This window comes from Rhamphochromis longiceps, linkage group LG7, assembly GCF_057381845.1.
Source record: "Rhamphochromis longiceps isolate RC_006_pf linkage group LG7, R_longiceps_female_GT1.1, whole genome shotgun sequence".
In the NCBI taxonomy this organism is placed as follows: Eukaryota; Metazoa; Chordata; class Actinopteri; order Cichliformes; family Cichlidae; genus Rhamphochromis; species Rhamphochromis longiceps.
In genome coordinates this window covers 13,046,729-13,061,659 of record NC_140563.1, presented here as the reverse complement: position 1 = coordinate 13,061,659, position 14,931 = coordinate 13,046,729, and the positions used below count along the sequence as shown (strand labels likewise).

At 44.5% G+C, this 14,931-nt stretch overlaps 1 protein-coding gene across 2 annotated transcripts in view; it reads right to left on the bottom strand.

Annotated features, from left to right (window-relative positions):
• The window catches only part of roraa (RAR-related orphan receptor A, paralog a), a 190,940-nt gene that overhangs the window by 10,797 nt on the left and 165,212 nt on the right, over positions 1-14,931 (bottom strand). For both annotated transcript variants that reach the window (XM_085412223.1, XM_085412224.1), the window contains 3 exons: positions 4,199-4,284; positions 2,447-2,588; positions 101-496 (listed from right to left, as the gene is read on the bottom strand). In XM_085412223.1, coding sequence (XP_085268349.1) covers positions 101-496; positions 2,447-2,588; positions 4,199-4,284 — 624 coding nt within the window. The remainder of the gene's footprint in view (positions 1-100; positions 497-2,446; positions 2,589-4,198; positions 4,285-14,931) is intronic.

Sequence of the window (14,931 nt, the reverse complement as noted above, 5' to 3'; positions counted from 1 at the left end):
GTGTCGTTTGCCCCACGGTTGAGTTGTTCCCCCCCTCTCCTTCATTTTGCTGTCTCCTTTTGCCTTTTGCCTCTCCCTCTCTCTCGCTGCTGCTCCTTACCTAGTTCAGCCATGGACACGGTGGGGGAGGTTTCTCCATTGGTGAAGGAGCAGTAGGGGAAGAAGCCAGAGCCTGGGGCAAAGTCGCAGATGGGCTCCGGCTTGATGCCGTTGATGTCCAGGCCTGACTGGTCAGGAGATGGCTGAATGTCCAGGTAGAAGCTGCTGACAGCTGAGTCTGGTTTGCTGCCATCAGGAGTATGACCATCCATGTAGCCGCTGAGGTCATCGTGAAGCTCCGTGAGGCCACTGGCAGAGAGGCCGTAGCTAGGTGTGAGTGGCTCCGCCTCCCCAGGCTGTTGTTGGTGGTCACGTTGCTGCTGCTGCAGCCGGTGCTTCTGGACCTCAGCGTATAGGCTGTCTCGCTGCTTCTTTGACATCCGACCAAACTTCACTGCTGTAATTAGCAGGACAAGACAAGTGTGAGACTAACAAAACACTCAGAATTGGTGGCACTTTCTATGAAGGATCTTTGCATCAAGTAAAATAAATGTACTAAGTTTAATTTACTTATTGTATTCACAGTCAAGTGATTGTGAACCACTACTAGTTTTACTAGCGGGTTGGGCGTACATAGAATATCACTGTTTTTTGAGAATCAGTGTTTTATCAAAGCACTCTCCCCCAAATGCCTTACATTAAAGTAACCAATTAAATAATGAAATAAATAAATATATTGTTAGTTATTTACCAGTTTTGATCTGATTTGTACTGTTTTGATTTGCTGTAATTTACAGTCGAGCCACTTTCTCCCCTCTCCTGTGCTCTCGATTTCACCATATGCATGCTGTGTCAGGCAAAAGCTTGCCTACACTCAAGCTGAAGAAAACTTGCATTCATTTCAACACTTCCCCAAAGCAGTCCATCTAGGAGAAAACACTCAATACGATTATTTTTTCAAACCTAGTAAAAGATTTTAAATTATATGGCATTCTCTTTTGCCTCATCTTTAAGTATACTGACACTTGTCTCTAGGAAATACAATGGAATTGCACAGACTGAGTTTTCTCACACGTTTGGGAATTTTTTGGGAAGAAATTAAAGTCTTAGGCAATTTAATTACCCTTCATCTATAAACTGTGCTTTACTATCAGAAAGAGGCACACCATATATTTTAGCCACGGGTTATTCCCATTAATTTACAACATATTTTTATCTAGGGGGGGATCAGCATTAATTATATTGATTTAGAGATTATTATGAGCAGCTTCACAAATGCAGAGGTAAAGGTGGAAAGGAACCAGAAAAGCTTATCAGACAATCAAACAGCCCAAGTGTCTGCCTCCCACCTTAAGGTTTCCAGACTAAACATTGGTTCTGTGAATGAGACTTCTTGGCCGGTGTTCTGGGGGCCTGGCAATAAGTCAGCCGGTCACAGTGTGTGTATGTGTGTGTGTATGCACAGTGGAAAGTGAGTGGAACAGCAGAGAAGAGTTCGGGCAGATGGGCTCTGGTGTGTTCAGTGAAGGTAAGAGTCACCTTCTACTGTCCAGAGTGTGTGTTTATACATGAGTGTGTCTTCATACGTGCATGTAATAATGTATACTGGATAGCTGCGCACACGGTGCTAATGCACTTCTGTGTTAATTTAATAAGTGTGCATGTGTGTCTATGAAGTTGTACCAGTCTCTTCGCTTGTACTCCGTTCAAGTTTTCACATGTCTGTGCACATCCCTCTGTGCCATTTACAGAAAAATGGCATGGCTCTGCTCTGTTCTGATAGAATCTCTTAAGCCCAGTCTAGTTTGGACCAGCCTGGCACAGCAGGAGCCCCTCTGCACACACCCCCACCTGTGTGATCCCATTACTGCATCTCAGCTGCAGCAGGACTAATGACAACCTCTAACAACCTTGTATTTCATCAAACCTAGTTTCTATCACAGCAACAAATTAGGCCCACAGACATAGTGCTCACCTACTACTGGCAGAGAATGAACACAGACTGACAGCTTAACATGTTCTCGTGCCAAGAATTCCTTTGGAAATGTCTGTTGTACCCCTTTGAGAATAACGACATTATCTCATCTCATTCCTACAGATTTTCTTTGTCTCTCCAGCGAGATTCAAATACACAGCTGCTAAAAGATATAGACTGACTTGATAATGTAAATTAGAGCTGCTTCTCAGTAAGTTTGATATTTTCACTGCCACAAGGAAGCTCTTTTTGCTCCCTTTACGGGGAGGTCAGTGTCCAACAGTTTCCCTGAAGCATCGATCCAAAGGCGGTTTAGCGGAGCACACGTTTGCCCACACAGGAGCCTGAACCGGGGCTCTTCACATCTCACCACTCACCATGCCACCCTGCTAAATCCACCCACTTGCTTCTCCTCTTCCATAGAGGACTTACCATCTCGTGACATGCCCACTGCCAGGCACTTCTGCAGCCGGCAGTGCTGGCAGCGGTTGCGGCTTGTGCGGTCGATCAAGCAGTTCTTCTGACGGGGACAGGAGTAAGCTGCATTGCTCTGCTGACTCCTCCTGAAAAAGCCCTGCATTAAACAGAGGACAGACAAGGAAACAGCTCGGGTTACTGGAAAAACTTGTGTGAGTGAAGTCGTGTTTTCATCTCGAAGGATCAATTCATGCCCCATGTCAATAGCATAGCCGTAGCTCAGGTTGTAGAGAGGTTTGTCTGCTAATCATATGGGTTCAATCGCTAACGTCCTCGACATGCTGAAGCTTCCTCGCGAAAGTCACTGAACTCCAAGTTGCTTCAGATGTGTGTGCGTGAATAACAAACATGTAAAATGCTTTATAGAACCAGTAAGGTTAAAAGGTGCTCTGTAAAAAGTGATCTGTTTACCACTGTGCTTAACATATTACTCATTGACCGTGACTGTTTCCAAGTGGTGTTTTTTTTAAATTATTAATATGAAATTGATACATAACAATACTACCGTGACTATATTTTCTACTGTAGTATCTTAGGAGTGCTGCATTTCAACCGTGAGTACAGCATGAGGGTGTTGTGTTTGGGTAGGAATGATAACAGTGGATGGTTATTAGTGTTGATTAACGCAGCACTGGCATGCGCGGTGTTAAAGGATTGTGAATGCACACCGACCGGATTCCTCATCCTTTGACTTAATGAATTGATTCCAGCACATCATTAACATGCCCCACTCTACTGCTCCATACACATATGTCTTAATTAGCTGCTCATTGGCTGTTTAATTACAAGAAAACAGCTGACAGCTGCCAAGTTGCTTTATAATAGAAGCCATTATGGAAACCGACTAAAACTGCCAGTGACAAGCAGCACTCTTTAATAATGCTATGATTTATGGTCCAAACTTTTGTACTCGCACATATCATTAAAGGCCTCTCTGCCTGGACTAATTAGCAGTCATTAAAGATAGATTTCAGCAGTTTATTCTTTAGTGTTTTGTCCCTGCAAGCTCCTATGTGAGGGAGAAGAGTGCAGGAAAGGAAACTCTCTCTGTCCCTCTCTTGTCTGCCTCTCTCTCCTTCACACACACACACACACACGCGCGCACACACACACACGTGCACATATATAACCAGGAGCAAACAGCAAAGGTGCAGGCTGGCTGAGGAATGCTAATGATGTGCCTGGTGACAAGCATGGGGACAAGAATACACTCTAAGCACAAAATTCCTCTCACTGTGAATGGTTGGTGCATTTGAAACAGTACAAAAGGTGGCTTCAATAGAAGCAACACACTGTAGCAAACAGCCAACAATCTGCTATAATTCAAAGCACTGTGCTTTTGATCATTTTATTTCAAGAAGAGCAGGCTGCAGCAAAAGCAAAAACAGCAAAAGACACGTCCCTGGGAGGGAAAGGCAAAGCAAGGCAGAGGAATGACTTTGTCCTACTAATTGTGGTTTTCTGTGATGTCCTCTGCGGTGCTTGACCACTTTAATGATCACACTCCGCGTGTCTTTGCTTTGCAGTCCCTCTCCAAATCGTCGCAAAACTTCAGCAACATTTTCAAGTGTATTTTTTCCTCGCAAGCAACTTTCGGCACTTCCCCGGCGTTCCCAGTCTTTCCTCTTTGAGCTCTTCTGTCCCTTTGCGTGCACGCAGGCACACTACCTCCCTTGGCACAAACGGGTTCGGTCTCTTGATGCTTACCTTACAGCCTTCACATGTTATCACACCGTAATGGATGCCTGATGATTTGTCTCCACAGATCTTGCAGGGAATTATTTCGATTTGAGCTGCGGAGAAGAAAAGGAAACGAAAGAAGAAGAAAATAAATAAATAAAAACGTTGCTGTCACAAGTCACCGTACAACACCCTCACCATGGATCCATGTCGGTACATGAAAGAGCACCGTGCTTCTAAAAACATCTCATCCGATGGCTTTTGAATCTTCACTTCCACACAGCATTAGCTGAATATTTACCGATTTGTAATGTGTGTCTGTGTGTGTGTCTGTGTGTAAGCAAGGAGGCCATTTTAACTCCTTACAAGCAGCAATGTAAACAGAGTGTCATTTTGGATCCTAAACACAACCTCTAGAAGAAAAGTTACCCATAATCCTTAATATACAACAGGAGCACTAATATTGGCCTTGTATTACGGCAATGACTCATTTAGCCACACGAGGAGATGTTTTCCTCGCTGGAAAACTTGACTTCATGAAGCCTCGTATATATTTCAGAACCATAAAAAACCCAGGAGTAAATCCACCGTGGCCACAAAGAATCATAACATGCCCGCTGTGCTGCAGGGAGCTGTGGCAGCGACTGCATGTGCACCTCTGTATACGCTACAGGGTTCAGTTGCGGTTTGGCTGTGGTGTTGTGCTGTTGACAGGCCTGTGATTCACCCGCCTTAAGAGGACAAAAGCAACGAGGGGACAGGCCTCATCCATCGTTGGCCTTCTCCTCAGGAGCCGACCACAGGGCAACACAGCAGAACAGACAGAACACACAGACATCAGAGACACAGAACTCCCAGCTCGTCCCACTGCTTTCAGCTTTATCACTGCAGCCACTGATGCTACCATCCCTCTCCACCTCCACCCCCACCCCACTCCAGAGATCTCTATCTCAAAGCCCTCCTCCACATCTCTAGCATCTCAGTCCCGCCATCCCAACAGTGCACTACAGCGCCAGACAAACGCCACTATCTGATCTAAATCGAGGAAAGATCACCGCAGGATATTTTCTCACAATCTAATGGTTTTTGGGATTTTTTTTTTTAACTAACCAACCTGGAGCCAGCCAATCACGGTGCAATGAGTTGTTGCAGCACAAGTCTATACCAATTAGTGGAGGAATATTATGATTTGTCTTGCAGGGATGAAATAGAAATTATAATATTTTAAAATATAGTGGCACGTTCACAGTGTCAAAGTATTACATCAGCCTCACCCCTCTAACAAGGCCTAACTGTCTACTACAATTCTTCTAAAGACAAGGAGCTTTAAATATCCCCTTCAACACCTTAACAACCAGCCTCTTTAAACTAGTTTGATCACATCAAAAGTACTTTTGTGGGGTTCAATCCAGAGATCCCTGCCCATTTTAATCAGCTGCCTACGAGCCTATAATGTGTCATGTGGATAATGTCCTTGTCCCGGAGGCATGCCCGGGAGAGGCCCTTAACACACAGACTCTAATCCACTAACCCGGGAGCCACACTCTATTCATTCAGGAATCTGTCTGTTCTCCTCGCACTGCTGGAGTCAACAAGACCAGCCATGTTTACTTGGAATTAGCCTACATTTTAGCAAAATGAACAAAAGGGAGTGGTGGAACATGCACAATTAATTCTCCTCCAGACAACACCTCCTGTGATTTGCGATTCTCACATACAATAGAGGGCACTGCACCTCATCGGCCCGGATTAGAGTGAAATCCAGGCAGGAGGCGGGCTTTGACAACCTAACTGAGAGGGTTAATTCATAATTAATCTTCTCCTTACTGTGCACAGTTACTTGTTATTTCATTTAGGTCTATCTCTGTATGAGTGCACTCTATTGTTTGTTTTTGTGTTCTCCCCGCATGAGCATTAGCAGTGCAGTGTGTTTCGACTCCTTTAGCATTTTCAGCCTCATTACTTACATAATTTGTTCTGACATGCACTCACAACAACTGAAGCGTGCTGTAATTATGACTAGCTGCGGTTATGATGAACTAAAGGTTGTAGCGGCAGGCCCCAGCCATTGGGTGGCAGTGCAGGGCTGTAGCTATGGTTGTCTTGCCAAGTTAAGCCAAGCTTCCACCCACCCTATCCAGCCCACAGGCTTTTGGCTCTGAGCTCCAGCCTCTGATAGCTTCAGGCTTAGGCTGCTGCTAGCTTCCCCCACCCCCACAGCATAGCTGTGAGATGCCTTCATCTCTCCTGAAGAAGCGGAGCTGGCTGGGCGCTCACTCAGGCCTGACAGAGGCTGTGCCACATCAGGTGAAAGCAGTGGGAGTATAGACACAGGGGTGCCAGGCTAGGCAGGGCATACATTCACACAAGCATGCCTCACATAGCCCTATCTGCAGCATGAAGGCCCTGAGTGCACACAGTCTCACTAGCTAACACTCTTCTCCCTCCACCGCTGCACAAGCCCCTAGATGTTCAGTGCACTCAACAATAAAAAGGGTTTGTCTCTGGACCAGCTGAGACAGGCTCCATAGCTTCTTGTAGGAGAAAAGACATCACTTCGAACATATAGTTATTTCCACGCTAGGCTGAGCTGCTTTCATAAAGAAAGGGGTCAAGGAGAAGAAATGAGCAATGGCACAACGGAGATCAAATACACCATGAAGTCACCTAAATCATCAGTCAATATTTGCCCCTTTGAGTGACTGGTCATGAGGCCCCTAAGCCACACTTCAGACAACTGAGGATGATTTGAACTGAATTCACAGAGGGGACCCAATCAAACAGAAAGGCCTACACTTATAAGCACTCCCAATCTGGCAGTCAATATCTATTGACATGAGCTGCGGTGTTAACTGCCTCTTGGTGTGAAACAGGCAGCTGCTGGCTCGCTTGAGCTTGACCGGTGCAGTGCCACTGATCCCATTCACCGCGCCTGCCTGCCTGCCTGCCTGCCTGCCTCTCTGCCTGCCACTTCCCTGTCAGCCAGCCTTGCCTGCTCTGTTTACGACATCAAAGCCAGGCACAGTTAGACAGGCAGTCATGCTAAAGTCCATCCCAGCAGCCCGCTGCTCCTCACAGCACTGTGAGATGGCCTCTGCACGCAGGACACTTCAGAGACACCTGCTGAGATGCCAAGATTACGTTTGAATCACACCACAACACAATCTTATCACGGATAAGACCATGAGGGTCGTACAGCGTCTCAGGACTGTATACAGCATTTGCAGCGAGGTGCGGGTGGGCTTGGGTGATAGGCATGGCAAAGAGAGCAGACAGTGAAACAGAATGTTAAAGCTTGTTCTTTGTCTGTCTGTGTCTGAGCAGTTCAAGGACACTGATTCACAACACTGGCAGGCCTTTTGAGAGGATGACGTGTCACTCAGAGCACATGTACAATGGGGCAGTGAGGCCTCCGTATGCTCACTCGGTGCCCTTCACTGTCTTCTTCACAGCCCTGAGATCATCAGCCCCTTTATTAAAACTTCAGCACACATTAACAAGGACCAGGAAACGATCATTCAACTCTGACCGCTCATAACAATTTACAAAGTCCACGCTAACAGTTTACCGAGGCTGCTTACTCGCTGCCTAACCACTGAGTAAGCAGCTATTAGCAGATAAAAACACATTCGCCTGCGTGATGCAAATTTAAATTAAAGATGTAAGGAATGATGCGCAAGATTCTATCAAGGTGAAGAATAAAATGACTGCTGATGAAAAGAACAAGTAAGTGTGCACTGAGAGGACCTGCTCATGGTATCAGATAGGGCTGCGCAATATGACCAAAATCTCATATCCCGATATAAGACATTTATCGTCCTGACAACGATATAAATCACACGTTTTTATATCGTCATCCGATATATATCGTTATATCGAACAGCCCTAGTATCAGATATAGACTGTATTCTTGTCAGATGTAAACAAACCATTAATTCAGGTAATTCCTCGTTTTTTTCTCTCCATATTATTCACTGTAGCATGCAGATAAAAAAAACAACCCATAGAGCAACTGAAAATCCTACAGGCTTGTGCCAACATGGAAAATCACTACTAGTCAAAATCTCCTGGCTGTTCCCACTGAACCCTTGGACTACTGACATAACGTTGACGGATTAAGATTATCCCTTACATTACAGACCCATGCCCGGGCCACCATCATAATGCTGAGAGCTTAACCCATTACTCGATTGGACCATTAAATCATTTTCCCATAGCCTTCATGTGATAGATGTGTAGAATAAATTAGGTTTGAAACCAAAGCTTCTACGCTGCTCCGTACGGGAATAAAATATTTCTTTTTGTTTTTTTGGGGGGCTCATTTACAATGTACACCACTCTGGGGAAAAAAACCCAACAAAAAAACCCCCAAACATTGGCTTCTCTATGTGTGACAGCCGTGTTGTGCTGACAGCTGTCAATGACAGAGTGACGCAAGCCAGCGGGCTCATGTCAGAGATTATGTAAGGAACTGGACAGGGCACAGCATTATGAGCAGATTAGCAAATTCTCTCCCACACATAACAAAGTGTGCTAATATATTATCTTTCTAAAATATTTAGCAACAAATCAAAACAAAAGCTTATGGGGATATCGGCTCCCAAGACAGTTATACAAAGCACATTTTCTTACAGAGCCTTCAAACGCGGTCAACACGCAAACACCAGAGGCACTGAACTGTCTGGCAAATGCGCACTAAGCAATGTTTCTCCATCATTATGCGTCTATTTATTTTCCTTACATGAACTTCCCATTTGGAAATGGAGATCAGCTGTCGGTTGATAAACAGAGTCTTCTCTGAACAGATTCCCGTAACAGTCAGATCGAGCTGTAGAGCGACGACAGCCTAACAAGAGATGGAATCAGAATTCTGCCTCTTTTTATCTGCCAGGGCTCGGCTGTCATGTGAAGTCACACAACACAATACTTTTTTATTCCCATTTATGCAGCAGAAGAAAGGTTATTTGAATGTCAGTGGCAAAGGACAGTCATGGCACGGAACACAGGCAGAATAGTATAAATGTGTTATTTGTTTAGGGATCGGAGGCAGTTGGCATATTACCATAGTGCTGTTCTAATGGCATTTACTGGTCGGCAGCACACACGCATACACAAAAACAACCCACAAACCTGCAGACCTAAACTCTATATCATCACTGTGAAACAGCTTCTATTCAACCTATAAATATACACAAGTCATCAAAAATATTTGGACCAAAGGGATTAGCGTGAGGAAGGACATAATTGACACATTTTGATGTCTTTATGCTGAGTTTTGCTAATTCCCCCCAATCATTTAGCTGCCTAAGCTGTGATCCCACTTCACTAGAGACCAGCTATATCTGAAGACCTATTCCAGTTTCAAAAAAAGAAAAAAAGAGGGGGCTCTTTAAGCCCTTCCCTATTATTCCTTCATAGAAGTGCAGTGACTTTAGCAAAGCTCAGGTCTGGACCATTGCCCTGGGCTGCTTTTTGGATGAACTCAAGCATACATCTCTGTGTTTGTTTGTGTGTGTGTGTGTGTGTGTGTGAGGCCTATTAATATTTAACACTGCCCAACTCCAGATGCCTGTACAACACAGCAGTGCTTCTCTCTTCATGTATCTGCCTGTATTTACTTGACTGTTTTATTGAAGTGCATTCTGACACCCTCTATGAAGGGGGAGCAGGAGAGAGGGGAAGACGTATTCCCAAACCACAGCACAAGACATCTCTCTCCATGTCTCTTTCTCCACCGGCGTAACAGTAATTTGGGCACTAATTTATGTGTTGTTGTGACAAAGATTGAGGAGCTTCCTGACTGGGAGTCTGCTTTCCTGCACTCTAGGGGAAACAACAAAAGCCTGGGTTTACTGAGCAGACGAGCACCATGAAGGGTAGCATGTGTGCGGTGCACTTTTCCCTCCCTTGTCTTTCCCACCTGAGCTCAAATCTCCCCCCCCCCACACCCCATCACTCTTTACCCCCTCTATCCATCTTCCCCCCACATATTCCCATTTCGTCTGCAACTGTAGTGACAAGTGAAGTTGTGCCTCGGTGCTGGGGACCAGAGGGCACGCCCCTTGCGTGCACGCAAGCGTGTGCACATGAGCATACATGTGTGCCTCGGAGAAAAGCTCGCGCTGTTTGCTTTAATGACAAAACACAACCGGTACGACAGAACTCACTTATATATTGAGCCACAAAAAAATGCATCACAAAGTTGCAAAGTATTTAGTTCATTAAGATCGTATGTCATCCATCCTTGGTTATTATGACGTATATAAAAAATAAAACTCGAGTAAATGTGCATTTTATGCTCTACTCACACGTTCTGCAGCAAGTCATTGGGATGCATCAAAAGTCAAAATCACTGAGGCTCAAATCACACAGGGCCAACTGATGGACTGGTGCAAGAGCTGCTGGTTGAATGATTTGGTTGAGGATCATGTGATGTTTGGAGCCTGCATTCTGACCACTTCAACTAAAGGGGCAATAGTTAAAGGCTCGACTGTGGTACAGTGCCTTAGTTAAGCACCTCTCAGTCCCAAAACTCCCTGCAGCGATGGCAGCCGAGTAGGCTCTTCCAGAAAAAAACTCAGGAATATATAAATAATGAATCTTTCAAAAATATCCACTGCAATTACACGCGGAAACCTTTACATAACAACAAAGAGTCTTGTTCCAGTGCACCAGGGGAATTTGCTGCTGCCACACTGCGACACACCACAACTTCCTTCCTCCTATAATTGCTGTATTAGTATGCGTTTCTGTAAGACAACCAGGATTCTTCTGGGCGTTCTGAATCGAATCATTCTGCTGTTTCACACAAAGAAATCAAAACATACACTCACACGTGCGTTTTTCGACATTTAAAAAATTTTTTTGCTCACTTCAGTTCATTAAACATTGGGGGTGAAGCAAAGATGTAAAGGGGAAAAGAGGAGGGAAGCTGGAGGTCCCATCTCATGCTGCTGCTCAGGGTCAGTGGGTCAGAGGCACACAGCCAGAACACACATGCAGAGCAGGCTGAATAGTTCAGCTGACAGTAATTGTCCCTCTGTGGTCTGCTTAGGAAAACATGTTTCCAGACAACGCGGACTGGCTGCACGAGCCAGATAGTAATCACGATCTTGATTTGCTCCATCGAATGGGGAAGCTCGGCATAAACCTCCAGATATGGCTCGAGTCAGTATTTCCACTGGAGCTGACATCAGCTGAAGCAACCTCTGGGCAGGAACACAGCACAGCAGTGTTATAATACAATATCTCTTCAAAAATTGAATAACATAGAATAAAATCTCAAGAGAATCCACACTGCAAGTCACCCTTTAAAAATAAAGTCAAATTTTTACTATTTTATTATGCCGTGCAAGACCAAATTAAACGGCAGATAATATTACAATACCAAGATTTTTTTTTTATCCCACTACCCACAACCTGAATTTAAAAAAATCCTTTTAATAACATTTGTTGTGACTGCCACATTTGTCAGCTGCTGGTGCTCTTTACCGACTCCAGCGGCGGACAAAGACGAACGCTGTTGAAACGAACCAAGATAAAAGCACATGCTTTCGCCGTCTTGTGACAACGTGCTAAAGAAATGTCAAAGTAAATCCCAAAATTAAAAAGTCATGTTGCCAAAACATGTTTGTCTTTGAAAGCTATTCTAGTCTATTAGTTTAAACAATGAATGCTCCGCGTGGCATCTCCGTTACTCAACAACTTTCGCAGCAGGGCTGATGAGCACTACCTCTGCCATTCTGCTTGAAGGTCTTTGGTTTTCATCAGCTGAAAAAGAGCAGGCAAGGACAGGGAAGATGAATGACATCAATGGCCAGCCGATACTTCCAGGGACGTGTGATTGAGACAAATGAGCCTTGTTACATTAGCTGGGATACTGAATCCTGCTGCTCAAAGATCCAGAGCTTGATAGAGCTGAAACTAGAGGCACCCAACCTTTCTACAGATCACCGGTGTCATGGGGCCCGAGAAGAAGAGCTTTCTCAAAGTGCCTGCTTCGCTGGGCTCACTCCCCCCCCCCCTTTTTCTGCTTTTCTCTTGGCCCACATTTGCTTTGCTCTATTTTATACCAGTGCACCCACACACACAAACACACACAAACATTGTGGCTACATGGCCTTCAAAGATTATTTTGGCCTTTTCTAGGTGTAGATGAAAGTGAAATACAGCCATGATCTAATCTATATACAATACACTTGAGCATTAGTGTCTATGAGCACTTCCTTCATTCATTATGCATTCCCACTGCTACTAAATGCACAAAATGATTGCATTGACATTGCAACAATCCAAAATATATTTGCATTGTTGGCCATGATAAGCAGACTGAGGCAATGAATTTTAAGGGTTCTGCTTAAGTGTGAGCACACTGCTGTGTCACTTTAGTGGTAATCATGAATGCAAGCGAGCGTCAAGTTACACAGTATCTGACAGGCTTGTAGGAAATTAGGTGTATATTCCATTTATATATATATATATATATATATATATATATATATATATATATATATATATATATATATATAGTAGTGATATCTTCTTATAATTCCTGTGCATCTGAGCCCCACAGTTAGAGACTATACTTCTTCCTTTAAACCCTCTAAATATACATTTTTGAAAATACACTGCCACTGAGCTCACAATCAAGTGAATTAATTCCGTTTTTGAAAAGCTTACATTTGTCCCAAAAAAGGGGTTTTCAGTCATTTTTGCAGAATATAAAAATAAAATCTGCGATAATCTCTGCACTGACGGTGGAGGAGCTGCTGAGCAATTTCACCGTCATCCTCCTTTCCTCTAGATGTAACAGACCGTATGAAAGGCATTCCTAGACGACAGGGGTGCACAAGGAGTACCTACTGCCACACAGAGTTCATAGACTGCTTACAGCGTGTGAGGCACATTTCCCCCCCACACTGCTGTTTTCATAGTCCTACAAACACTGGCCTGGTTTTGTTTAACATGGCAGGATTAAGCAGCCATGCGCAAAGCATGCTTCCCTCCTTGCACACTTTGCTTACAATGGAAGGCCTGAGCGCTCTTTGCTACCTTTTGGTGAACCAGCTTCCCTGACTGCTGGTGCTTTGGTGCTCTAATCCCAGGCAAATAAACAAGTGCCAAGATTAATGATTGCATAAACGCGTCCCCAAAGCCCTGGAATAACAGTCGGCTCTTCAGCCTGTTCTGCTGCCATGCAAAGGCTCTCAGAGTCAGCTGACAACCTGTATATCCCTCTTCCCTTCCTGCTGCCTCAAAACAGCCAGGAATCGTCTGTGCTTTGTTGCTTCATTAGCGACAGGAAGCTGTCAATATTTTCTACATGACGGGGGTACGCAACGCTGCACTGGGAGGATGCGTCTATGCTAGAGCGTAATAAAGGGTCCTCCACAGTTCTTAAGCTCTCCACTTCTTACTTCTTGTTGCTAATCAAGGCCACTGCACAGCATGTCTGGCCCTCAGCGCCTGACATAACAACCCCGTCTGTCTGAGGCCATAATGAAGGCAACATGATAGGAGGAAAGTGGAGGTTCTCGAAGACTTTTGATTAGCTTGTCACCCTCATCAGGACTTGTAAAATACTTGCATTTATGACTTCTTGTTTAAAAAAAAAAAAAGCAATCTAGTAGATATTTAGGAGGACATTAGAAGTGTGTGTGTACAGAAATAAATCACAACCCCAACAGACCAAAAAGGGCCATTAAAATGACATTAGGAGCATGGTCCATCCTCTCATTCCTGTCATTCCAGGTCTGTGACGCTAAGATGAGCTGCTTTATGATGAGGAGGAAGTAGTGGAGACGGGGAGAGCGAGAGGCTGTAAAAGAGAAGTTGGGAGGAGCAGTGCAGTCCACTAGTCCAGGGGCAAGAGAGCGTGGGACGTTCAGATGAAGTGGGAGGTCCCACTCCAGGAGGTTGCTCCTAAACATGAAGGCAGAGGCAGCACCCCGCCTAATGAGGGGTGAAGTGGAGCCCCCTGTGGGATCCCCTCAGGCACATTCATTAGGAGATGAAAAAGCATTTCCTGCGGCAGAGCAAGTGCCTGCCTTAGCTCGGACATGTTTAATTTAGGGCCATATGAAAACAGAAGGCCACACTGCTCAGGTCTGCTGTTGTCAGTCAGGGGGAATCAACACCCCATATGGCCAGTAAGTCAGAGCCAGGATAAATGCTGTGTGCAGAATTGAATTAAGATTTTTTCAATTCCTGTTTTGTTTTGTTCTTTTTCGTCCTTTGGCTTGGTTTCCACCCTTTTAGCTTACAACGTACATATTATTAAAAGGTCAAGTACACTGACACTTTCAACTCTGGGCAGAAAATTCATTGTAGACAGGCTATTATAGAGAAAATGTGCATCTTATCGCAAGTTTCATTTCCCTCAATGCATTGCATTTGGTTGCATCTTTTTGGCTCCAGGCAAAAATAATAGATTCGTTTAGCCAGTGGTGGCTTGTGGAAGGATTATGGTAATGCAGCACTGAACGCTGCAAGCGAAATACAGTAAAAAAAAAGAAAGTGCTGCAGTAAGAGACACAGGAAGAATATCTGAGAGGTTAATTTATATGATTGCACAAATCTGCATTCACAAATGCATCCTGAAAATCTCATATCGCGCAAGGTGCACTGTTTGCAGAGACAACAGAAGAGACAACTACTTCTTTTATTCCACTGTATGAACAAGGGCATTACGGTGTATCAATCCACAGCGATTCGGATACATGTCCGCTTATCACGGCCGCTTATCCTTGTTCCTGATGAAT